General features: G+C 40.2%; 1 protein-coding gene across 10 annotated transcripts in view; it reads right to left on the bottom strand.

The window, feature by feature from the left end:
• ULK4 (unc-51 like kinase 4) overlaps nucleotides 1-27,071 on the bottom strand; it is a 522,462-nt gene that overhangs the window by 281,293 nt on the left and 214,098 nt on the right. For all 10 annotated transcript variants that reach the window (XM_033864682.2, XM_033864673.2, XM_033864674.2 and 7 more), the window contains one exon: nucleotides 16,921-16,969. In XM_033864682.2, coding sequence (XP_033720573.1) covers nucleotides 16,921-16,969 — 49 coding nt within the window. The remainder of the gene's footprint in view (nucleotides 1-16,920; nucleotides 16,970-27,071) is intronic.

Raw genomic sequence — 27,071 nt, 5'->3', positions numbered from 1 at the left:
GCCTGGCCTGGCTCCAGCTGCAACCCCCGGCATCTGTCTAAACAGTTTACAGCACTGCATACTTTCTCAACTAAACCCTCTAAAATATTAATTGTTAAAAAGTAGCTCAACTGGAGCTATGGAAAACCATAAAACATTTTATAGTGAAGTAAAATAAAATTCCAGTGATTCAATGGATACAGAGCATCTCAGGAGACCATACAGGGGGAGAGAGACGTATGCGAGCAATCTCCCAGAGCACGAGTAATATATTTCAAACGAAAGCCTGTCATGGAGAGCAAAATGAATCATTTTTACAACGAAACCTAGAAACTGCCGTAGTTATTTGGTGCGGCAGGAAGTATTCACGTGTGAATCATGTGGGCAGCATCAGCATAAAAAGAGAACATTTCTTCTGCTTCGACCAATTTAGATCAAGAATCATCATGTGAGTCTTAATCTAAGAAAACATCAAATATATGTGGATATTTGTATCACTTACCAAATACACCAACACAAAAAGACCCAAGCAGATTTCCAAGTCAGTCTCAGCTGCTGCTTCTACAAAGACTACTCTGTGATGTTCCTCATGATCGTTTACAAGATAGGCTTATCATAAAATACAGTAAGCGGTGTTCCCTTAGTATTCCATTATTGCTGTAACAAATTAACCACAAACTTAGCAGCTTAACACAAAAGTATTATTTTACAGTTCTGGAGGTCAGAAGTCCAAGGCGGGTCTCACGGAACTGAAAATCAAGATGTTGGCAGGGCTGCATTCCTTCCTGGAAGCTGTCTCCTTCTCTCTTCCAGCTTCTGCAGGCCGCTGCATCCCTTGGGCCCCACCTTCCGCCTTCAAAGCCACCCGTGACCGTGGAGTCCTGCTCACATCTCTGAGGACTCCTCCTTGCACAGTTAAGGACCCTGTGATTACACTGGGCCCAGGGGGATAAAATCCAGATCATTTCCTTATCAGAAGGTCAGCTAATTAACAGCCTTATTCCACCTGCAACCTTAAATTCCCGTCGCCCAGCAACCTAGCATGTGCATAGGTTTCAGGAATTAGGACGTGGACATCTCGGTGGGTGGAGACAATATTCATAGGTAAAACCTCTCAACATCACTCCTACCCACAGCACAGGAGAGAATCTACATTAACATATAAAAAGACTGCTCAGAAAAGGCATTTTCAAAATGGGAAGGTTAGTGAATAATAACTACTGGTTAATATCTACAAAAATAATCTACTTAACACTGCTTGTTTTACTCACGTGTTGTAAAATGTGCTTTGCACACAAATGGCTCCCGGGTAGATACTTCTAAATTAAATGGAACCATGTCAAATCCTTGGTTAATATTCTTCTGAGGCTCACAGAGGACAAGAAGCAGAGTCTGAATCCCTTGGCAAAGGTGTGGACCCCAAGCACCTCCCTTCCATGCACCACCACTCCCCCTTACACACTCACTCGACCGTGTAGGTATTCACTGAGCACCTACTATGTGCCAGTCAGTGATCTGAGTGCAGGGATACGATGGCAACCAAATATGACATAGTTCCTGCTTCACGAAGTCAGTAATCATGCGGTAGACTTTTAATCAACTAATCACACAAAACAAGCATAAAACTGCAAAATGACAAGTGCTATGAAGAAGGACAGGGTTTTGTGAGCACCTGTGACAAAGGCCTCTCACCTGGTCAACAGAGACCAGGTGATCCTCAGAAGAGACAGCTGGGAAAAGAGACGAGGACTCACTGCCAGTTTACCTTGGCAGGAGAACAGAGTCATCCAAGCACAGGAAGGACAGGCACGCCTGCCCTTTGGGGAAGGGAGCAGACAGAACAAATACACACTTCTGCTGGTGAATATGGTCCAATGTGCAAACTGCAACACTTCTTGCTCAGCCCAAGTGTGCTTCCCTCCTGGAAGGGGCGCTGATCACCCCATAGCAGGGAGTTGGCCCACTGTGTCTCTGTTACAATTTACACCATTCTGTGTTATAGCTTTCGAGTTATGTCTGCCTCCACAGTAAACTGTGAGCTCACTGAGGCCAAGACCTGTGTTTCATTCTCCTCTCTAATCCCAGCAGTGCCTGATGACCAACTGACTGAACAACAATGATGGCCACAGGTCACACCCCAAAACTCCACATGATACCACTTTCCACTTCTCTCCCTGACACACACTCAGGAAACAGATGTAGCTCAGGTTGATGCCTGTTATTTCTCAGAAGGAAAATTGATAAATGGATAAAAGCACTTAAATCAAGAGACCAGGACAAGAACAAAATAATTCTAACGAAAAGAGAAAAAGGGGACTTCCCTGGTGGCGCAGTGGTTGAGAGTCCGCCTGCCGATGCAGGGGACATGGGCTCGTGCCCTGGTCCGGGAAGATCCCACATGCCGCGGAGCGGCTGGGCCCGTGAGCCATGGCCGCTGAGCCTGTGCTCCACAACAGGAGAGGCCACAACAGTGAGAGGCTCACATACCGCCAAAAAAAAAAAAAAGAGAAAAAGGAATGATTAATGATTTTTTTAAGTTAATGTAATAGAATACAATCAGTCGAATTGGTAAATATCCAAGACCTAGTGATTTGGGAAAAAAAGCATTAAACACTATCTTAATGCAGACAAAATGAGAGAAGTCACAAATACACCAAATTAGGAAGAAAGGTAAATGTCCAATATGAAAATAAATATTTACACAATGTACTTTAATAAATAATGGATTGGATATTCTAGACAAATTCAAATTTCCAAAGTAAATTAAAGAAGGAAAAAAAAAAAAACCCTGAAGAGCCAATAACCAGGGGAGAAATTTTAAAGTTGTCAAAAAGTAATTAAATGAGGAGAAGAGATAAATCTCCTGTATAGAAAATTCCAAATAATTTACTTAGTTACTCTGCCCTCAAGAAGGTGGAACTTAATCCCCAACCTCTGAGTGCCTAATGACTTGCTTCCAAAGAGTAAAGGATGGAAATGGGGGGAAAAGTAACTTTAGAGTAGAGGAACCTGACAATTCCCAGCCACATAATCAAGGTTAACACACTAAGTGACAGGTCTTGTTGATTGCCTGTACCCTTGATATGATGTGATGAAAACAGCACCTTACCTCTGTGGTATTCCCCCCGCAAGCCCATAACTATCTCATCATGAAAAAAAATTGGACATACTCGAATTATGGGATATTCTTCAAAACACTAGTAACACTCAAAACTGCCAAGGTCATCAAAAACAAGTAAAGTCTGAGGAAATGCCACAGCCTAGAGAAGATTAAGGAGACATGATAACTAAATATTCAAGTAATCCACAGGAAGGCAGGAGAAAGAAAACAGAGAAAGAACCAAAAACAAAAACAAAAAAGGAAAAACAGAAAAATAAAATGGCAAACTTAATATCTAACATCAATACTAACATTAAATATAAAAGGTCTAAATAAATCACTGAAAAGACAGATTTGAAGAGTGGATTAAGAAATAAAAATGACCCAACTATATGCTGCCTACAAGAAACTCATCTTAACTATAATGATAAAGAGAGGCTGAATATTTAAAGGATGGAAAGAGACATACCTTGCAAACATTTATCAAAACAAAGCAGGTGTGGCTATATTGATATCAGAAAACACAGACTTTAGAGGAAAGAAAATTAAAAGGAACACAGATATTACATAATGACAAAATTATAATGATAAAATGACATGATGATTCAAATCACCAAGAAGACTTAACGATCCTAAATATGTATGAACCAAGCAACAGAGATGCAAACACACGGAAACACAAACTGGGAGACGAGAAAAGAGAAAGAAACAAATCCATAATTATAATTAAAGACTTCAACACCCTTCTCTCCTCAACTGATAAAATAACTAGAAAGAAAATCACAAGGATATAGAAGTCAACACCACCATCAACCAAAACAGTCTAATCAACATTTATACAACACTTCAACCAATAACAGCAGAATACATATTGCTTTCAAGCATCCACAGAACATAAACCAAAAGACCATATCCTTGGCCATAGAACAACCCTCACAAGATGTACACAAATTGAATGATGCAGAACATGGTGTACCAATGTAGATTTTCTGCTTTTGATACTGTACTATAGTTAAGTGTGCTACAACCACTGGGGGAAACTGAGCACAGTACACAGGACCTCTCTGTGCCACCTTTCCAGTTTCTTGTGAAACTACAGCTGTATCCCAATATAAAGTTAAGAACAGTAGTAGGCCTGACATGAAAACTACAGACCAATTTCATACATTTACAAATACTTAAGTAAAAACCCTTCTACAAGTTCACGTATTAAATCTAGCATGACATTAGAAATAATAATGCATTATACCTCAACTATATAATATAGCCACGTAACACCTAAGGCTACTCTGTGCCAGATGACAGGCGAGGCTACAGAGACAGGTGTGGCTCCTTATTCTCATAGTGCGGACGAGGTAGAGAGGTCTCTGAAATTCAAAGGATGAGATGCACTCAGCCATGCAAGGAGACGGGAGAAGAACATTCTGGGGAGAGGGACTAGTAGAAGCAAAGGTCCTGAGGAGGAGAAAAGGAGGCCTATGCGTAGCCTACTCAGTAAACTGAGCTGTCAACATGATGACAGCACAGTCAGGAAGGGAAAGTGAGGATGACATGAGGCGGGACAGGAAACCACAGTCAGATCACGCAGGGTTCGGAAGGAATTGGATCTCATGATGTAGGTGATAAGAAGCCACTACAAATAGAAATATGCTGCTGAAAGGTTCTCACATAAGACACGGAGTGGTGTGACGTACACTTCCATATTACATGGAGGATTTAATTCTGAGACGGAAGAGAAAATGCAATGTCTGATGCCCATACGATGTGACATATAAAGATAGAGCATAAGTGTGCTAGAGATGAATAAAAATGGACGAAACGACCAGAAGATACCTAGTATTCACGAGTCATTAAACATACATAAGACATCTGGGCCCTAAATGTTCATGATACACTAAATATTAAACTAAATACTAAAATAGCAGATACCAATACATGAAGTTTTAATTAAGCCACACATTGGTGACATCTACTCAGGTGTGTTCTTTGCTTAAGAAACACAAATAAAACCCATGGATGGTCAGCAAGTTCACTGGCAAGTACGGCCAGGGCCAACTATACATGTCGCTCCGAGTATGCGCTGTTGGCCTGAGATACTTGCCATCGGTGGGAACTGTTCCTCAGACGCAACTCTGAGGAAGGCTGATGCAGCCTGGGGGTGCGGGGGGAGAGCATACGAACACACTGTTCCTCAGGATTCAGGTGGAGTGTACTTCACTCTGCTTGCACCCTATTAAAACGTGTTAATTTACCCTATGCCTTACTTCTCACTATACGCACTTAATTGGGTCAATAAATCACGTGATGTGAGTTTTTTTTATTTGATCTGTGATCCCCTATGTCCAATGACCCTTGGTTACTTTGCCTGCTGGTATATTGGGAGGTAGTCGTTACATCAGGGTAATTACCTACATGACAGTAGGCAAACTGAGGTAAATTAAAGATGCATATTGTAAACCCTACACCAACCATTAAAAGGTAAAATACTCAACTGATATAAAAGGTGGCTGGAAAAGACAGAAATAAATGAGAAAGAAGAACAGAAGATGCGACATGAAACTAGTAGTAAGATGGTAGATTTAAATATTTTTAATGAAAATGTTCTAAACACCTCAAATAGAAGACTAATATTGTAAGACTGGATAAAGAGGTAAAATCAAAGTACATCTATCTCCAGGAAAACACCTTTAAATACAAAGATGTAGACAGGTTAAAAGTTAAGGGATGGGAAAAGATATGCCTACTAACACTAATCAAAGAAAGCTGCATGGGCTTCCCTGGTGGCGCAGTGGTTGAGAGTCCGCCTGCCGATGTGGTGGGCGCGGGTTCGTGCCCCGGTCCAGGGGGATCCCACATGCCGCGGAGCGGCTGGGCCCGTGAGCCGTGGCCGCTGAGCCTGCACGTCCAGAGCCTGTGCTCTGCAACGGGAGAGGCCGCGACGGTGGGAGTCCCGCGTACCACAAAAAAAAAAAAAAAAAGAAAAAGAAAGCTGCAGTGGTGATACTAACATCAGACAAAGTGGGTTTTAGAACAAAGAATATTACCAAGGAGAAAGAGGAGCATCTCATAATGATAAGGAGTTCCATTCCTCAAAATGACACATAATCCCAAATTTAATTTTTACATGGAACGACAGAGCTTCAAAGCAGAAAACAAAAGTGATATAACTGAAAGGGAACTAGCCAAAGACACAATTTTAGCCAGAGACACTATTACCCCTCTCTCAGTAAGTGACAGACAAGTAGACAGAAAACCAGTAAAGACACAGAAGACTTGAGCGACACTAACAACCAACTGGACTTAACTGACATTCACAGGACATTTCCAACCAACAACAGCAGTTACACATTCTCCACAAGTATATAGGAAACATTTACCATAGACTGGGCCATAAAACAAGTCTGAAGAAATTGCACAGGATGCAAATCATACAAAGTATGTTCTCTAACCACAATGTAATTAAGTCGTAATCAATAAAAAATACATTTGGGCCCCAAATATGGGAAAACTAACTAACAGACTTCTAAATAATCCATGAATCAAAGAAGAAATCACAAAGGAAATTAGAAATTATGTTGAACTAAATGAAAATGACATAAAACATATCAAAATTGAAACTAGGACAGTGCTTAGAGGGATATTTATAGTACTAGGTGATTACAGTAATAAAACAGAGAAGTCACAAACTGATGACCTCAGCATCTCTTAAAAAATCAGAATAAGAGCAAAAAATGAAACCCAAAGGAAATAGCAGAAAAGGTATAATAAAGAACAGAAATTAATGAAAAATAAATAGGAAAAACAATCAATAAAACCAAAAGCTAGTTCCTTCAGAGGGCAAATAAAGGCAGTAAACCTCTAGCTAACTAAATTAGAAGGGAAATAAAAAGAGAACACTCAATCTTTCATCACTGTTCAAAAAAGCAGTATCAGAAATGAGAGGGAGGCATCACTATAGATTCTCAGACACTAAAGGGATAATAAGGTAACACCATAACAACTTCATGCCAATAAATCTCACAGCTTAAATGAAATATACAAATTCCTTGAAAGATACCAAAAGAAAGAAACTGAATAACCCTCTATCCAGTAGTGAAAATGAATTTGTACTTTAAAACCTTCCCACAAAGATAACTTCAAGCCCACGTGGCTTCACCGGTTATTTTTACGAAACATTTAAGGAGAAAATAAATACCAATTCTAAAAGAAAATTTTTCCCAAAACTTTGCAGAAGAGGGAACATGTTCCAACTCATTCCCTGGGACCAACACTACCCTGATACAAAAAACAGAAAAAGATTATAAGGAAAGAAAACTATAGAACAATATCCTTCATGGACATAGTCACAAAAGTACTTAAAATTTTTACTAAATCAAATCCAGCATTATATATGAAAAAAATACAGCATGATCACATGGGTTTTAACTCCAGGCGGCAAGACTGTTTTAACATACAAAAATCAATCAATAAATTCACCATATTAAAAAATGTTTTAAAGTGATTACATGATGATTTTAAGAGATAAAGAAAAAAAAATCCATCAGTGAAATCTCTCAGCAAACTAGGAATGAAAGGGAACTTCTCAACCTGCTAAAGGATTCTAACAAAACCCAATGGTTCAAATCAGACATAATGCTTTCTCCCTAGGAAAAAGTAAGTATGCTCAACAAAAGAAGCCAGGGATTCATTAAAAAAGAAAAGAGTCCATCCCTTATTACTAGTTTATATAAAATTCTAGGAAATGTAACCTAATCTACAGAGACAAAGTAAATTAACAGTTGCTTGGGACAGGAATGGGGGTAGGGAGGGATGGGTTAAAAATAGGCACAAGGAAATGTTGGTGATGATGGGTATGTTCATTCATTATCTTGATTGAATATTTATGTAAAAACTCATCAAATTATATTGATACACTTAATATATGCAGCTTACATATGTCAATACAGACAATAAACAAAATACAGTGAATGAATGATAAATATGGCATTTCAAGTCACCATCATGATGAATTACATCAACGAACACCACTGAAAGAATTTGGTGATGGTGAGAGGGAGGTATGGGGAAGAGAAAAGCTGGACTTGTAGTCGTTCCTCACAACAAAGTTATTTTGGAGCAAAGATTTAGGATTTAATGATAAAACCATAAATGTATAGAATAAAAGATGGATTAATACTTTATAACCTTGTCGAAGAGAAGTTCTTTCCTAACAGAAGCTATAAGCAAAAAAACCTGATAAACTTGACTCTGATATTAAAAAGCACACGGGTCAAAATACAAACAACTGACAATTTAAAACAGCTGTCCCCAACCTTTTGGGCACCAGGGACTGGTTTCGTGGAAGACAATTTTTCCACGGACCGGAGTGCGGGGATGGTTTGGGGATAATTCAAGTGCATTACATTTATTGTGCACTTTATTTCTATTATTATTACGTTGAAATATATAACGAAATAATTGTACAACTCACCATAATGCTGAGGCTGAGCTAAGGCGGTAATGTGAGCAATGGGGAGCAGCTGTAAACACAGATAAAGCTTCACGCACTGGCCCACCGCTCACCTCCTGCTGTGCGGCCAGGTTCCTAACAGGCCAAGGACCACCGGTACTGGTCCGTGGCCCAGGGCTTGGGGACCCCTGATTTAAAAGACCAGTAACACTCAGTTGTGAGTATGGCAAGGCAGGTGTTGTTTTATACTACTGCTGCGTGGGGAATTTTATATTACCACTCCAGAGAGTAATATTAAAATACAAAAGATGTATATACTTTGGTGTAATATGCAACTTTTAAGAACGTATCCTATAGAAACTCACACAGATGTACAAAGATATTCTCTGTTCAGTGCTGCTCATATTAGCAGAAAGTTGGGGGGGGGGAACCTGAAATGTCCGTCAGTGGGGATTGGCTAAATAAATTGTGCTAATACAAAAAATATTATATGGCCATCAAATAGAACAAATAATACATATGGGTGTACATACATACATACACATACACACACACACACACACACACACACACACACACACACCCTGCTGCCATGGACATTGTAAAGTAAGACAGATATAAAATATATTATTTAGTAGGGTCCCATTTTTTTTTAAAAAAGAAGAGAGAGATAATACATATGTGGGGGACTTCCCTGGCAGTCCAGTGTCTAAGACTCCACACTCCCAATGCAGGGGGCCTGGGTTCGATCCCTGGTCAGGGAACTTGATCCCACATCCTGCAACTAAGAGTTCACATGCCGCAACTAGAGATCCCGCATGCCGCAACTAAAGATCCCGTGTGCCGCAACAGAGATCCCACATGCTGCAACTAAGACCTAGTGCAGCCAAATAAATAAATAAATATTTTTTAAAAAATACATACATGAAAAACAATGAGGAAAATATGCATCAAGCTGTAGGCTGTGATATTATGGAAGAATTTCCCATTCTATCTTAGACATTTCTGTACGATCTGAACTTTTTACAAGCACGTATTGTTTTTGTTGTCAGAAAAAAATAAACCAAAAAATCCTGAGTAATAACTTGCCTTTACTGGCATCTCATCATAGTGTTTCTCCAATTTGGTACCTCTAATAAATCCAAAACGCAATTCACTTGCTAGAGCTATTTAAAAAGCTCTCCTTTCCCCATAAATCTGTAAACTGCTTTACTGCATCAGATTTCCTGGCTCAGCTTGAAAATCCTTTGCAGCGAGGGGGTAAGCACATAAATTCTGCTTTTTCTTGCTCATCCAAGAAAACAAACGCAAAGAGCATCAAAAGCAAATGCTAGTAGATGTTTGCTGCTTTAATCAAAACTAGTAACTTTTTACTGATATTTCCATATTCTCAAAAAAATGGGTATCTCAATAATTTTGTTCATGAATAAACTTATGGGGTCCTACATTACTGAGGAACTTTCAGATAACATAACATTCACTGGTCATATATTGAGAATGAATGATCACTGCTTTTAAACTTGGCTCTTCCAGTACCTCTTTGTATATACCACAAGCTACCTCACCTTGTTCTATCTATCAAAGGGCCCCAAACACACAGGGCTTTGGAGTAGTGAGAATGGGCAAGGCCTGATGACCACAGTGGGCATTTTAACAGAAGCCTGAACCCAAAGTTGACCAATGGCCAATCACTGGGCATCCTCATATATTGCAGAGTTAGGAAAGAAGTAAAATTGAGTGGTATCACTAGTCATGGCCGAAATTCAGGGGAGCTACAACCACACTGCCTTTTGTGAGTACATTATACTGAAGAACACTGGCGCTTCCTACCGTTTCATCTTCCAATCCACCATCAAGGGGCGAAAGGTCAGCTGTGATTGAAGAAAGGGTCTAAATATAACAGCCATGCCTCACTTCCCTCACTTGTTCACTAATAAATCAAAACGTACTGAAAAACCAAAAGCAGGGAGGGCAATGTGCTGGGGACAAACGCGGTTTGGTTGTACATAGAGCAATTTCCTCCTAAAGCGAAAGTCACAATGTGACTGAGGATACAAGACAGGAAATCACCTACTGCAGCACTATCCAACAGAAATATAATGCAAGCCACGTATTTTTAATATTCTGAAAGCTGCAGTAAAAAAAAGAAAAAGATAAAATTAATTTTAATAATATTCCATTTAGCCCAACACACCCAAAATACTGCCATTTAAACATGTAATCAATACAGGAAAATTAATCAGCTACGTTACACTCTTTTTTCCCTTGGAAATTTGGTATCTATTTGACACTCTGAGCGCATCTCAATTCAGACAGCCACGTTTCAAGTGCTCGTTTGTGCTATATGTGGCTACTGGCTACCATATTGAAAAGCGCAGGTCTGCAGGAGAAATTTAATCAACAGCACAGGCAATGAGATGAGTGCAGGGGGACAGGCTCACATAAGTACCTAAGATTCACAGCCCTTCAAACAAGAACACCGCCTCTTCTTCCAGTACTATACTAATTCTTTTGCTTGTTCAAAATTTAATCCAGTGTTTGTTTTCTCTTGATTCTCCCTTATAACACCTTATTGGACCATGCGCCTCTTTTCACTGGTCTGTAACTCATTCTTGTTGAAGTTTCATTTATTTGCTATGCCCTAATTTTACACTTACTTCTTCACAAGTCTAATCCCACGATCAATTAAGAATAAAACCAAAAAAACACAAAAGCTTAACACTCTTAGAAAGTACATTATTTGACATCCTATCACTTTCTACTTCTACGGTTTGTAACTAGACCATCTCCTTACAGAGAAGGAAGAGGGAATAGTACCTGTTTCCTCAAAGTGAAGCCCAGGAACTAGAGCAGAACTAGAAACAAGAATGATGATGATATCATGCAAGATTACACTGACTTGGGAGAAGCCCTATGTAACACACTCCCAGTATATGCTCTGTGATTGGCCAAAGATATCCTAAGCCCTATTTCAGCATTTTTTCAGTGGATATAACATGTAGTTTTTATCTTAATACAGTCCATCTTCTTTCAAACCATTTGGGCTGATGATGCAGTAACTAGTCATGCTTGAGTCCAAGTATACTGATAGAAGTTTATTTTACTTAGCTTCAACCCATTTATTCAGCTAACCAGATAACATGGTATTGATCAGATCAAAGCCATTAGTTCAGCTGCTGTATGGGCAACTTCACTTCATTCAATCCAGTATCAATACATTGCACACTGGCCCCAGAGAGTTATTCTGTAAATATCAGTTTACAGAACAGATCTGCGCAAATCCGTCTCCTTCCTCACCCCCACTGAACAAAACACTTCGAAGTACATACTTTAATGGCAGTGTTAGCAGTGTATAAAATCATCTTCGTATACACCAGGAATTGGTTACAGAGCTCCATCTTACAATCTACAGAATCCCTGATAGGTATCCATGTAGACTGAAGATTCAGATTTATCCCCTGCATCCAGTAAGTACTCTTTGTGTAACTTTTAAAGTAACCTCCTGAGTCAAGCATTTTGAAATTTTAATCAAGTCATGTTTTCTATTTTAGCAACTCATGCTCAAGTGCAGAGCAGCACTTATTAATGGCATATTGGACACAAGCATGCAGACGCTTAAACTTATAAGTAACTTGTCATTTTAACCCTGAGAACCAATTCACATTAGATGGGCTGCAACTAGAATGGAGCAAAGTAATTTTAGAAGCCTGATGAACGCTCAGGATTGGAAACATTCCTTAAATGGGATGAGGCTACCAGTCTGTACTACTTTGGTATTTCAGGGACTAAATCCTTTAGGTTCCAAAGGTTGGTAAAGAGGCTCTTTTCTAAATATACAGTTGACTTGGAAGATTTACTCAAGCTTGCTTCAACTGCTATCCTCGAGAACTGTTAAAACAATATAATTGTCAAACTCGTGTGCTGTTAATCCCATTTTTATTGTTAACATTTGCCAATGAGATTGCTCTTTAATTGTCTGCTCTGGAATAGACACATAAAATATCATGACAGCAATATTTTGGCACATATTGGAAAATCTGCTATGAATATAGATTTTTTTTCCAATAAAATACAGGTTGCCCATATTACTTGGCATTAAAATGATTTACGGAAGTAGGTCAAAACATAAACCACTGAAATAAAATGAAGAGAGATTAGAGTTATAGCAAAACCCAAAGGCTGATCCATCCAAATTCATACTTAAGACACATTTCAAAGCAATATCTACTCTTTGGAAAGTGGCAAAGGAGAAAGAAGAATGCTTTCCATCCTGCTTGCCAAGCAACTCTGCACTCAAAAATCAAGCCACCAGGTCCTCCTATGATTGACTTTCTCCAGGAGCCCACATTTATTGAGCAGATCCAGACTGCCTCAGAGTCATAGACCCTGAAGGCTGTATGTGGGAATTGAGTCAGCTAAAATCAATGCAGGCTGCCTGAGCCTCCACTCCCCTCAACACAGCTGCCTTGTGCTGCCAGTGAAAATGCGGTGTCTGCCAGGGAAGCAGCACCGAGCTGCTGTGACAGCTCCCTTTTGTAAGCTATCAGCTACCTGGTTCTTCCCACCGCTTGGCCTGCCAAGAGTGGGGACACTTGCAGCTGGAACACAGGATTAAAAACATCCTGCCTGTTCTCTGGCCTGAATGTGGTGTTAGAACTCCTGGACCCTTAGATGAGATCTCTGAGACCGGCTCTATCTTTTAAGCTCCCTTCCCACAGTCCCTTTGGCTGATGTCAAAAGCCTCGCTGATGGAGTCCTACGGGTGACTCCCAGAATCCAGCTTTCAACCCATTTCAAGTTTCCAGTATAAGCCCATGATCCTAATCCTGATCCTCTCCCAGACCCAACCTCAATGGCCAGGCAGCAGAGGGGCTCAAAAAGTCTTCTTTTAAATAGAGGATCCTGATTTTTTTTAATTTTTAAATTGAAGTATAGTTTATGTACAATATTATATAAGCTACAAGTGTACAAGATATTGATTCACATCTTTTCAAGGTTATACTCCATTTACAGTTATTATAAAATACTGGCTATATTCCCCATGTACAATATAGCCTTGCAGCTTATTTTATTCATAATAGCTTGTACCTCTTAATCCTCTACCCCTATATCGCCCCTCCTCCCTCCCCTCTCCCCACTGGTAACCACTAGTTTGTTTAGAGGACTGTGATTTTGAAGAGCATAAATTATTTGCAAAGCCAACAAATAAGAAAGAACCACAGCCCTGCGGGAATCTGGTCCCAAACTACTCACTCCCTACCATCTCTCCACGGCCCTGGTGCAGGCACATTTAAGTACTCACCACCCCCAAAGCTGGAATGCCCCCTCTCCTCACAACAAGCCGCTCAAGGCCCTTGTTCAAAGGTTACTTCTTCTGTGAAACTCCTCTCCCTACACGGAGCAGAGCCAATCACTCCCTCCCCTGGAGTTCACAGAATTTAGAATTCTGCTGCCTTCATTTTCACCTCCCTCCAAGCCTGCAGGAAAGACATGGAAGCTGACTGCAATTCCTGCCCACCAGAAGAAACAGCTTTGCTTTGTAATGAAAAACATCTAGGAGAGGATGTCTTACACTGTGGGTAAGAGCATATCATACGAGGAACTCTAGAAAACAACGATGTTATAAAGCCCATTATCAGGCTCTAAGTACATCAAACCGAAGATGGAAAACAGTTATGTGCTAAGAGTGAAGAAAAAAATCATCAAGAGGTCACAGTGGACCACCAGCTAAACGAGTCTAATGCTGCTGTGTTTTTTAATGAGTGGCTAAAAGACACAAGCAGTAGCCAAAGGGTCTTGTACAATCTTTTCATTACGTCTCGTTCTGATCAAACCATTGCTAGAAGCTGCTATATATATGCCAGACACCACCTAGGCCCTTGAACTTAGAAACCAAACCCAACTGAAGTATACACTGTGTTTTCTTGAATCCAGGAATCCATCAGTTCTAAGATACACCATTATTTTATCAAGCACTAAAGAAGAAAAATGCTGCCAATTAAACTATGGCATGGTTTCTCATTACTTAGAATTTTCATTTTATTTTTATTGAAAGAGCGCTTTTAAACTTAGACATATTTTTCTAATATATCGTTCTTGGGCACTAATAAAAAGAAAAATAAAACTGAAGTGAATTGGTTAAGGCAATGACAACCAGGTCACCTGGCTGAAAGCAACTGTAAAATGTCATTGGTTTGGGAAGTATAGCCTGGATTCAGAAATGTTAAAATATGAGGGGAAAAAAAAAAAGTACAGCATAGAATCAATAAAATATTATGTCTAGCTCGGTGACAAAAATTTAGAAAGGATAAGGTAATAGTTCATAGGATAACTGCTACAAAGATACTTCATTGATTAAAAATGTATTTATACAGAGAAAAAAGTAGTGATTATTCAACTCAAGAAAGTCAAAAATAGAATAGGGATTCAATAATGTTTTTCAAATACAACAAAAGTCCTGTCCCAAAAAGCAGTGATTTCCAACAGTTTTTTTCCTTTACTTTTTCTTAGCAGCAGGACCTCTTTTCAAAATAAGGGCCTACAAAACACTTGAGTATGGAGCTGTTCCGGCAGGAGGAAAAGCCTCCTCCCAGAAATGCCTCCGAGGTCACAGGGCTCAGGACAAGTTGAAATCCTGACCTGGAAAGTATATGTCATTTCTACGCACCCCCAACGACAGCTACAACACAATGACAGGGGTTTCAATGGTGGCATTAATCAGTTAAACATTTGCGCAATATGAAGCCTTGCTAGGTGCTTGTTATACAAAGATTCATCACGTATGGAGGGGTTTCGGTAACATACACGGAAGAATTTTCCATGTGTGGGATTTTAGACCTTGAGATGATTGCCAAAGGCTGGGTAGAGAACTTTCTATCAGTCACAAAAGGAGCTGTATTGACCTCAGCAGGTCAGAAGCCCTCCTGGCACAGCAAGGGGATGAGTCACATCCATGAGTTTAAGGTCCAGTCTAGCTCCAGCTCTCTCTGTCTGCAGCACCAAGTCTCTTTTCAAGTGCAAGCCAGAGGTGGCTGAATGTGGACAGCTTTGGCTCCTGCCCCCTGCCCAACCGTGCAGCCGAACCCAACATTAACGGCCCCCGTGGCCCTCCAAAAGCAAATCCAACTCCACAACGAATTAGCAAGTGATGTATGTCCTACTGAAGGTGGGAGATGCACATACCACTGGGCAAAGCTTAAAAATCCCCACTAGACAGCTGATGATCTCCATGGGTCTTCATCTCCTTTTTCTCGCTTTCTTCTCCTGATACTACCTCTAAAATCCCCGTTGACTATTTGAAGCAATACAATTCTCTTAGCATGGCAGCTCTGGGTCATCTTGTTGTCACTTGAGCGTGCTTTGGGAATACTACGCATGCCCACCCCTACTCCCCGCCTAACTCAAAGAGCTCAGCAAACCCCACAGCTCTCCACCAAAAAAAGGGCGATCTGCAGCTAAGAAAAATAATGTTTTTACCATACAGCCCTATCAGCACACAAACAACTTGTAGATTAATAATTTAGGATGATTAAACAGGGCTAATCTTCCATTGGTAGGGTTATCAGACAATAACAGCTATTGCTCTACTGATGACCAAGGCAGGCTCGGCTGATCTGACTGCGGACATGTCCCCCTCCTTTGTCCCTTGCACTGTCAGTCAGCTATGGAGGGAAACATTTTGGTAAAGGGGGGACAACCCACTCAGGTACAAGAGAACACTTCTTTGGCTAAGGGCACTCCCTTGCTATAAGTACCAACTGAGTTTTCAGCCTAATTCTCAGATTTCTATTTAGTATAAATAGGGATTTATCAGAAGTGAGAAAAGCCAGCCCTACGTCCCATTTTATTCTCTACACATAGGAACCAGAGAGGAAAGGTTTTCTTTAACCGATGGTTTTCAATCAAGTTGTGTTCTATGAATGGAAAAAATGGTGTACAGAAGCTAAGCTATTCTACGTTCTGAAGAAGACAACTTCTGCCCATAGGCATAAAATTGTTGATCTGACCCAGTGATGACAAAGTCAGAGAGCTTCATGGTGAAAATCAGAAAATTCATATTGAAGCACAGTGATCGTCATTCTGCCTTTCCTCCACAAACCAACCTCAGATACAGTATTCTTTCTATATTAGATAACATAGTTTTTAACTTTATAGAAATAAAATGCAAAGGATTTTCAGAAAGAGGGCAGGTCATTAAACAGCATCCCTACACAATTTCAGAGCTGGACAAGAGCTCATACAAGGAAACTGAGGCCTAATAAGGTTAAGTGACATGATGGACACACAATCCTTCTGGGCAGAGTTAGGGTTAGAACCCAACCAAACAACGTGGTCAAAACTTTAAAAACTTTTAAATTTCACTTGAATTTCAGATGCACATTTCTTCTCTTACCAGAATTACATCAAAAATGCGTGGGATCAGTTTGCTTTCTTCCACAAGTCTGTTAAAAAATGAAAAGATAATTTATTAATTATTTTAAAATTATTTAAACTGCTACCCTGATATGGAGCATTGCAGCCCCATGTTTTATTGCTTAAATTCTGTGACCGAAAAATATTATGACTAAATACTCATTTTAATACACTGAACTACATCTAAACACAAGAAATATGAGGCTTCTTTGCAAATGACTATTAGCTTAGCCTCACTGGACTGTAGCAAGTAAAACCTCAGACTGATATTTATAAATGTAAAATTTTATTAAAGTTCACAATTATTATAAAGACTGTCAAAATAGGCAATGCCAGCTGAAATAATGTAACCAATCCTCCCTGTAGTTAAATTATTAGCATGCCACACTGTAATCTTTCATATATGCCTCATTAGTTATCTTCTCAGCATTAATGATTTAATGTACAATGATTTTTAATGATCTTTAAAAAAGGTAGACATCAATCACTCAATAGTTTCTAGGCACTTTCTCTCATCAAACCTAGTTATAAATTGTCATCTGTTTGTAACAGAAGAATTTTTTCATGCTACTGAAGGGAAAATAGCCTTGATTCAAAAGTGATAGTTTTTTAAGGACAATACTTCAATCTCTAAATATTCCTTTATTCCAGGGGTCAGTAAACTTTTTTCTATAAAGGGCCAAATGGTAAATATTCTAGGCTTTGCAGGCCACACAGTCTCTACAGCATCTACTTACCTCTGTCTCCATAATGTAAAAGCAGGCATAAATAATACATAAATGAATAGGCATGCCTGTGTTCCAATAAAATTTTATTTATAAAAACAGGCAGTGTCCCATATTTGGCCCACAAGCTATAATTTTCTGATCCTGCTCCGGTTTAAAAAAAACAGTCAGATTCCTTAACTTCACTAGAATTTACTTTGTAGGATAAACTACAGCACTTAAGACAAGCATGTTGTTTTCGTGGCATGTATGTGTTGTTTGTCTATTTCACAGAAAACGCCAGGAGGACAGGAAGGGAATTTATCGCCTGGCCTCCCTAGAGCTTGTTTGTCTATGATAATACATTGATGAAAGAAAAGCCTATGAGATTAGCCAAAAAAAAGATCACAGTGTTTTACAAATATCTGTTAAGGAAAAGTGAGATACAGAGAGAAGTCTCAGAGACTGAAGCACTTAGAAAGCCCTAGCTCAGTATCTAGCAAAAATAAACGCGATGATTTCTGTAGTCTCGATATATTAGAGGGAAAAGGTTTTGACTACAAATATTAAATTCATTTACATTCTCTCACTTTCCTGGGCAACTGAAGGCTCAGATGTGAGGATGGAGCTCCTTATACCATGCCTGGGCAGGACAGGAAATGCACAGACTCAGGACCAAGCGCAACTTTACGTCAGCACATTCTTAATCTTCTTCCTCAGCTTCCTAGACGTTAACCATATCGTTTGCTAAATAGGTCTTTTGCAATTTTTATGATATATACTTTCATTAGGCCCAGGCTGAAAGAGCCAAGCACATACATCTCCAAGTGGCCCTAGCAACCACAGCCAAGAAAGTCACAGGGACACAGGCACCACTGCCTCCCCAACGGTACCTAGAAGTGACAGCTCCCTGTATCACAGTCTACCCCAACATTCAGATCCAGAAGCAGCCACTCACAACACCAGCCTCTCTGTGATGGTATTTTAAAATACATTCTATTACTAACATATGATTACATAAACGACCTTAATTCTTTCTTAAAAATTGCAATTAGTTCGTCTCCCGGTCTCTGCATGATGAGCAGGCTGGCCTGCACTACCTCTTAAGTCTCCTTCAAGTTCTAACACTTCGATCCTCACATTCTTCTGAACACAATCAACCAGAAAAATTTCGTTCTTTGATTTGACTAACACATAATTTAGAGCCACATCTGGTAAATAAAAAGGGAACTCAAGCTAAATAAAATCACTTTTAGTGAAAACAAATTTTTTTCTATGACATTTTCTGTGACTCGTGCACTAACCTCACACGTAATCCCAAAAGCACTCTAGAGCAGGTATGGGACAACGGTGGCTGCATACACTTACAACTATCTGAGGCAGCATCTTTCCAGACCATGGGAAGTGACTGATAAGTGGGCAATGAGTTTACTGGCTACTGAGTAGCATTTTCTTAATTTAAAACAATACAATAGAAAATATTCAAGGGTGTCACACACAGTATTGTCCGTGGCATTTTTATTTCACTTATGGGTCTGAATACGTGTACTGGGTAGTGACATAAAATGCATTTTGTTTTATTGTGAGTTGTATATAAAATACCTGAAATCCACAGATTTTAGACTGCTTTAGAGACCATAGTTTTCAATATGTTCTTAAATTATGATTTTAAAAACTACGTCTCCTTACTTTAAGCATCTCCTTTCATATCATCATAAGTCCAATTAGTAGCTCGGTTCTCAAATGATCAACCCTTGATGTGCTCTGAGTAATGGAGCTCTCTTGCTCTGACCTGGTCCTCTGGGGAGCAGCTCCGGTGCTCAGGCCTCTGTAGAGCAGGGAGGAGGAGGCTTACCTCTAAGCAAAGTGGATGTGGCCGGTTCTCAGGGATTTATTCAGGCAGCAGGTCTTAAGTCATCACAGAGACTTTGGAAAATCATGACTCAAAAGGCTATCTTGGGCTTCCCTGGTGGCGCAGTGGTTGAGAGTCTGCCTGCCAATGCAGGGGACACGGGTTCGTGCCCCGGTCTGGGAAGATCCCACATGCCGCGGAGCGGCTGGGCCCGTGAGCCATGGCCGCTGAACCTGCGCGTCGGGAGCCTGTGCTCCGCAACGGGAGAGGCCACAACAGTGAGAGGCCTGCGTGTACCACAAAAAAAAAAAAAGGCTATCTTATCCTGGGGCTCTGTTGTGGTTGGCCCCCATGATTTAAATGACCAGTATCATCTTACTACGAGTCTGTTATTTCCTAAATTTGAAAAGAATGAAATTTCTATGGTTTATAGACAGCCTGAAGGACAGGAAGGGAAAAGATTTATCTGAATTTTTTAAACCAAAAACAAAGTAGAGATCTTTTTGAAATTATCCCAAATCTTCAAAGGATTGTGAAGCTAGTAACTGTAGCACAGTAAACTTTTCTTCCTTTATGTTAGCCATCTAAGCACACTGTATTTAAGTGATTCCAGATGATTAAATTGAAATATACTGCCCCTTCCAAATTCCATTCTTGGGACTACTTTACCTTGGGTTTTTTGTTGGGGAGGGGCGGTTCTTCTTCCCCTTAACAGTGTAATTTAATGATAAGATTGTACATGGTGAAAGAGTTTTCCGTACAAGGTTTTATTACAGGAGATTGACTGAGACTTTGTATATATGTGGTTTATGTTATTAACAAAAGAGGTGCTGTTTGAATTAGAAAATTTTGAATGAATTTATGAAAATCTTTAGGATACATTATTTGGCATTCTAACTCCTTCCTGTTCTTAATGTAAATGTTGCCACTGGTATTGGGAAATTTTTAAAAATCTATTTATTGCTAAGTTATTTATTGATAATTTTTAATTGATAAATCATTTATTGATAACATTTTCATGTGTTTATTAATGCTTGATAACTCATTTAAAATACCATGTATTTAAATTCTGATAAATACTTAGTTGAGATTTATCTCTGGAAGCTATGAGCACAAATTTTAAGAAGATTTTATCACAAAATGTGCTAAATGATTACCAAAAAGATTAAAATGTATACTTTAAATAATAGGTCAACACTTTTGACGTAAGAAAGAACAATTGCGTTCGAGGTAAAGTTATTAGCAGTGACCTATGGAATCATGGCGGCCTTGCTTTTCTCTATTTTCTGGCACAATTACATTTCATATACTTTGAAAATAGGGCTAAATATAAAGTAAGCCTAGCAATATTTAGATATAAAAGACTAGTTGCAACACAGGAAAAATTGGTACAGGGAGATCACTCCTGTTCTGTTCAGAGAGCTATTAACACTTGGTTGGGTTGAATTTCAAACCATTATTAGCATTCTTTAAAATTTTCCTTTAAAACTTAGAAGGAGGTGCAGGGAGAGGAAGGCAAAGGATCTCCACCTGCTCTTTGCTCAGTTTTGCAGGACAAAGAAAGTGGTCCCCAAAAGCAATAAAACAGGCCTACGGAGACATAGGGGTCCACCCATGGAACTGCACTGTCTTGAGTTTGCTTCCTCACTTGAAGTTTTTATCTACCCCTGGAGTAAAGACCATACACAGGAAGAAGGGCCACAAGTCTAGAGCCAAAGGCCCCAACAGTCAACCCTATCCATCAGGGACAATGTCCTCCCCAAAGGGCTTCTCCACACACTGTCTCTGCATTTCTGGAATCCATCTGGTCATACAGATCTTACTTAGTACTGGAGACATTTCTTCGTGGATACTATCTCAAGTTATGATTAACACTCTTGAACCCTTGTCATGGGCTAATCTTATAACTCAAAATCGATGCCTTTAAGCTCAGTCAAGTCAAATAGCTTGACAGACAAATATCATATGATATAGCTAATATATAAATGAATCACTTTGCTGTACACCTGAAACCAACACAACATTGTACATCAATTATACTTCAATAAAATTTTTTTTAAAAAATGGCTTGACATATACATAACCAAACATAAAAACAAAATTCAACTTCTATCAGAGATATATGCACAGGATACAGGGGACTAGACGTGGGGAAAACCTAGTGAGCGCAGACCACTGAAAAGAGGTGCTCATCAGCCTTGAAAGACAGGGGATTGGCCAGCTACAGTGTGTGGAGGAGCCAGGTGTGCCTACATGGATACAATGGTGAGGATAATCGGAGAAGTCTAACTAGGAAAGGGACAATGTGAAAGATGGAGCAGAATGATGTAGCCTTGACCGTCAGGCTTAGAAGTTTGGATTGCACCCTAAAAGGATGGGAAGACTGACGAATTTTAAGCTGAAGAATGACACCGTTGGATTTGCTATTCAAACACCAGTCTGACAGTAATAGGAATAAAGGAACTGGTGAAGCAGTGCAGCCTAGAACATTGCTCCTCAAAGTGTGGTCTGCAGACCAGAGCCAGTCTGCAAACAGCCCACATCTATGACACTATAACGACAGAAACTGGAAAGATTAAGTTTTAATCTGTTGGGTCTAATGATAAAAAATTTAAACTTTGTGGCAGTTTTGTAACAAGGCCGCAGCAACATATGATGACAAACAGAATATCTGCATAGTCTCAAAGGACCTATCCACAAGGTATTTACAGTGGGGAACCCTGGCAGGGAGCACCTTCCCCAAGGAGCACGTTTCCCATCACCAGGAATAAGACATACTGACGTCATGTACACCCTGATATCACACACAAAGGAGGGCACATCATCACTTCTGGGGCACTCTTGTGAAAAATGCATAACCCTAATCTAACCATGAAAAAATTAAAGCAAATTTGAGGGGCATCTTGCAAAATAACTACCTGTACACTTCAAAAGCGTTAGTCATGAAAGACAGGGAAGGGTGAGAACTGTCCCATATTGGAGCAGACTAAGGAGACCTGAAAACTAAATGCACTATGGGGTCCTAGATTAGACCCGGGACCAGAGAAAGGACATTATTAGGAAAACTGGCAAAACTGGAATAAAATCTGCAGATCAGTTAACAATATTACATCAATGATAATTTCCTGGTTTTGACAACGGTACTATGGTTCCATAAGATGTTACCATTAGTGGAAGCTGGGTGAAGGGCATATGGAAATTCTCTGTAATATTTTTACAACTTTTCGATAAGGCTAAATTTATTTCAAAATTTAAATTTCTTTTTTTAATGGCTCCCCAATTCTTCAAGTCTCCTCTCTTTGAGAAGTGGGGCCTGTATCCTCTCCTCTTGAATCTTGGCAGGTTTGTAACTACTTTGACCGACAGAGTAGCATAGCAGTGACACTATGTGTTTTCTGCTTATATTCTGTCCTTTTATAATTTCGCTTTCATAGCATTTTATTAAAATGTTTATTCTGGTTATCTGTTGCTGCATAACAAACCAATCCCAAATGTAGTGCCAGAAAGCAGTAAGTACTTTATGACACTCACTGATTCTGTGGGTCGCGAATTTGGACAGGGCACAGTGGGGATGACCTGTCTTTGTCCCCGATGTTTGAGGCCTCAGCTGGGAAGACACAAGGCTCGGGTTGACTAGACCAGCTTAGGGGCTGTAATTATCTCAAGGCTTCTCATTCACATGTCTGGCATCTGGGCTGCGATGACTCAAGGAAGGCTGTTAATTCCGTTGACTGGATCACCCACTGGATGCCCTCTCCACGTGGCATGGCCTCTCAAAGCATGGCAGCTGAGCACCAAGAAGGAGCCTTCCTAGAGAACCAGGCAGAAGCTGCATGGCCTTTTCTAACGGCCTTGCAACACAGGGCATCACCTGAAAATGGTAAGAGGTTATAAGCCTGTCATTAAGGCCAGCCCAGACTCAGGTGGAAGAAACTAGAGCCTCCTGAGAGAGGGACTGGCATGGTCACGTGACAGAAGAGCACAGGGACGGGAGATGTTTTTGCAGCCATCTGCACAATCTGCTACAGTATTGGTCTGCAACACACTGGAATTTCAAAAACTGTTTCTTCACCAGTTTGAGCAACACTGGTCTAGAAGCAGAGAGACCAGTTAATAGGCTACTGCAGGGATGCAAAGGAGACATGACAGAGGCCTCATATTAGTTTTCTATTGCTGCATAACAAATGACCACAAACTTCATGGCTTAAAGCACACCTGCTGATTAGCTCAAAAGTCTGTAGGTCAGAAGTCTAGCTCAGCATGGCTGAGTTATCTGCTCAGAGTATCAAAATTCTGGAATCAAGATGCCAGCTGGGTTAAATTCTCATCTGGAGGGTGGAAGGGATCCATTTTCCATCACTGGTGACAGAACTCAGTTCCTTGCAGTTGTAGGACTGAGGCCCCTATTTCCTTGCTGGCTGTCAGCTAGGGGTCCCTCTCAGGTTCTAGAGGCCACTCACACTCCTTGCCACGTGGCTCCCTCCATCTCCAAAACCAGCAACGGAGAATCTCCTCCACGTAGAATCCTTCTCAAGTTTCAAATCTCTTTGACGTACCTGTCTCTGACCTCTAGACCAGAATTAAATGGCTCATATGATTAGTCAGGGCCACCCAAATGATCTCCGTATTTTAAGGTCAACTAGTTTGGGACCTTAATGACATCTGCAATATCCCCTCACAACAGGACTAAGTTAGTGTTTAACTGAATCACTGGGAGAAGATGGGCTTGGAGTGTTGAAGGTCATCTTAGAATTCTGCCCACTACAAACTTGACCTTTCCCCCCACCCCAATTCCATCTTACCCCCGCCTCCTTTGTTTTAATAATTCAGATTTCATTCTCTGAATTAAGCTGCTTCTGGCCAACTTGTGTACAAACCCAAAATAGATGCTGGACGTCTGTTAGCTTTCCAACAACGTTGGTTAGGAGTTTTAGATTTCATATTTGTTAATAACTGACTGCTAGACTACACACAAAGCTTTTTTGTTTCTTATGGCTCACCTAATTTACCAGTCTAGTGGACCAACAATAGTCATTTAAAATAAAAGGTCTCTAACATCAAGCTGAATTTCAAATTATTGGTTCAGTGAATCAACTTCAAAAGGAAATGGTTTCATAATGTTTACTTATGGCATGATATTATGTCTATCTTGAAAGCAAGAATATTTGTAAGGTTTTTCCTTGAAATGTTTGCCTTTGCTTGCAATGCTTGCTAATCCTCTTGCAGAGAACTGCAGAAGTCTTACCAATAAAGGTACACATATAAAGACTTATTTTTCCCCAAAAGAAGGGGCAGGGTTAAGATGTGAGCAGCCTTAGCACAGAGAATTTCAGATCTAGTCATTTTACCAACATCTACAGAATCCTCCTTAGGATAGGCATTCTACTTATTCCCTGAGGAAATTTGCACCCCAGTGGTCACAAAACATAAACAATATAAAAATAACTTAACCCAAGTTATAAAGTTGACTGCTTCATTTGCTGAGAAAGTGTCAGAATTAAGCTAGCACACGAGCTATACCAGAATGTACCTCTGATGTACAAAAATCTCCCACTGCCTAAAACAGCATGAAAAAGATATGAATTTCAGTAAGAGACACTTTGCTTATGTATAAAGCAAACATTTTCCAATAGAAAGGAGGTTTTAGGTGGAAATAGAAGAACTTTACATTAGCAACTTTCAAAAATGCTTTTCTACCTATTACCTCCATAGATGCCCAATACAGCCCTGTGATAATCCACATCTGTTGAATGAATCCAGGCAACAGAATGTTTCTATCACAGAAAGTACAGAAGGTGAGAAGGAAGAACAGTAGCCAAGAGGCTCTCCACGCAGTGTATCGCTCATTGACAAGACATCTCTGACTCCTTCCAATTCTAGATGCTGTGATATGCCTGAAAGTCCTGTTCTGTCCTCGGCTTTACACAAACCGTCCCTGCACAGGCAATGATGCTCTTGTTAACCAGCCAAGGGCTTTGGCCCCGCCTCCCCACATCCAGCCCAGGGCTTTCTGTTCTGCCTGGGTCCTGAGCCCTCACCTTCTGTCTTTCTGAACCCCGTGGCTCTGCAGCTGGCCTCCTTACTCTAAAAATTCACTGAATCCTTGGCACTTTCTCCAAGACATGATTCTGTATGGGTCCCACAGCTCCCCATGTTGAAACCACAGGTAAGAAGTGTGCTCATCCTTGCAGGACTGGGGAGGGGAAGGAACAGAAAGAAACGCAAATCAGTAAGAGAAAGGATTGGCAGGAACACAGGTTCCTAAGAGGACCACTAGACTGTCCACGTGGCATTTCTTTCCTCCTATGGACATGAGCCCGGTACTAAAAAACAGCAATTGTATATAAGATATTTTAAAATTTATTTTCAATTTAATGAACCTTATTCTCTATGGCCCCTTTTTGTCCTGTTACTTAGTAACATGCAAGAGATTTTTGTTTTGGAATCCACTTAAAGTCAAGCTAAGATTTTTCCCTTTTCTCTCTCATTCAGCCAATAAACATTTACTGAGTACCTATTATTACTGAATGCAATGCACTGGGCCGAGAGCTATATCAAGTATTATAAGTGCTATGACAGATGTCTATAAAGGGTACAGAAGGGACAACAGAAATAGCCTCTTCTATCTGAGATGCAGAGTAAACGTGGATTGCACAATAACTATGTGAAAAACATGATTCCCAGTGCTGTCCATGTGCTAGCTCAGTGGATTCTAACAAAGAGAAACCATAGGGATGATGATGATGATGATGAATTCCTTTTTTTATTCAGACGAGAAACTGAGAGACAAAGAAATGATCGAGAGACAAGAAGTGGGGCTGACATATAAACCCAGGCAGCTGACATGAGTGTCCTCACTGCACAGAGTAAGTACTGCTCGAGCTGAACCTTGAAAGAGGAGTAGGTTATCTACAAGTAGTGGATGGAAGACAGGGTAGAAGGGGAGGGAGGACAGCTAAGAATGAGTTGTGCCCTGGGCAAAGGGAACAGCATGAGAGAAAGCAAAAACATGATGACTCATTAAGAACAGAGAAAAGGTGAGTTTATTGAATAAATGGAAGAAGTAAGGAGAAGGTAACAGAAGATCAGGCTGCGGACTTCCCTGGTGGTCCAGTGGTTAAGAATCCATATTACAATGCAGAAAACACTGGTTCAATCCCTGGTCAGGGAACTAAGATCCCACATACCGCAGAGCAACTAAGCCCGTGTGCCGCAAACTACAGAGCCCACATCCTCTGGAACCCACGCACCACCACTAGAGAGAAGCCCGTGCACCTCAACAAAGAGCCCTCACGCCGCAAGGAAAGATCCCGTGTGCCGCAACTAAGACCCAATGCAGCCAAAAATAATAAGTAAATAAATAAAGTCTGCATTAAAACATAATAATAATTTTTTTAAAAGATCAGGCTGGAGGAATAAACCAGGGCAGATCACAAAAGATCTTGTTATCCATGCTGAAGAACTTCAACTTATTTGGTAAACTCCATCCTACAGGCCAAACCCTGCCACCAGCCAGTATCTGTGTGGCCCACGAGCTAAGAAAAGTTGTTAGGTTTCTAAATGGTTGGAAAAAAA

Source organism: Tursiops truncatus, chromosome 10 (assembly GCF_011762595.2).
Source record: "Tursiops truncatus isolate mTurTru1 chromosome 10, mTurTru1.mat.Y, whole genome shotgun sequence".
Taxonomy (NCBI): domain Eukaryota; kingdom Metazoa; phylum Chordata; class Mammalia; order Artiodactyla; family Delphinidae; genus Tursiops; species Tursiops truncatus.
Note: the sequence above shows the minus strand (reverse complement) of the source record. Positions and strands in the feature narration are given on the sequence as shown.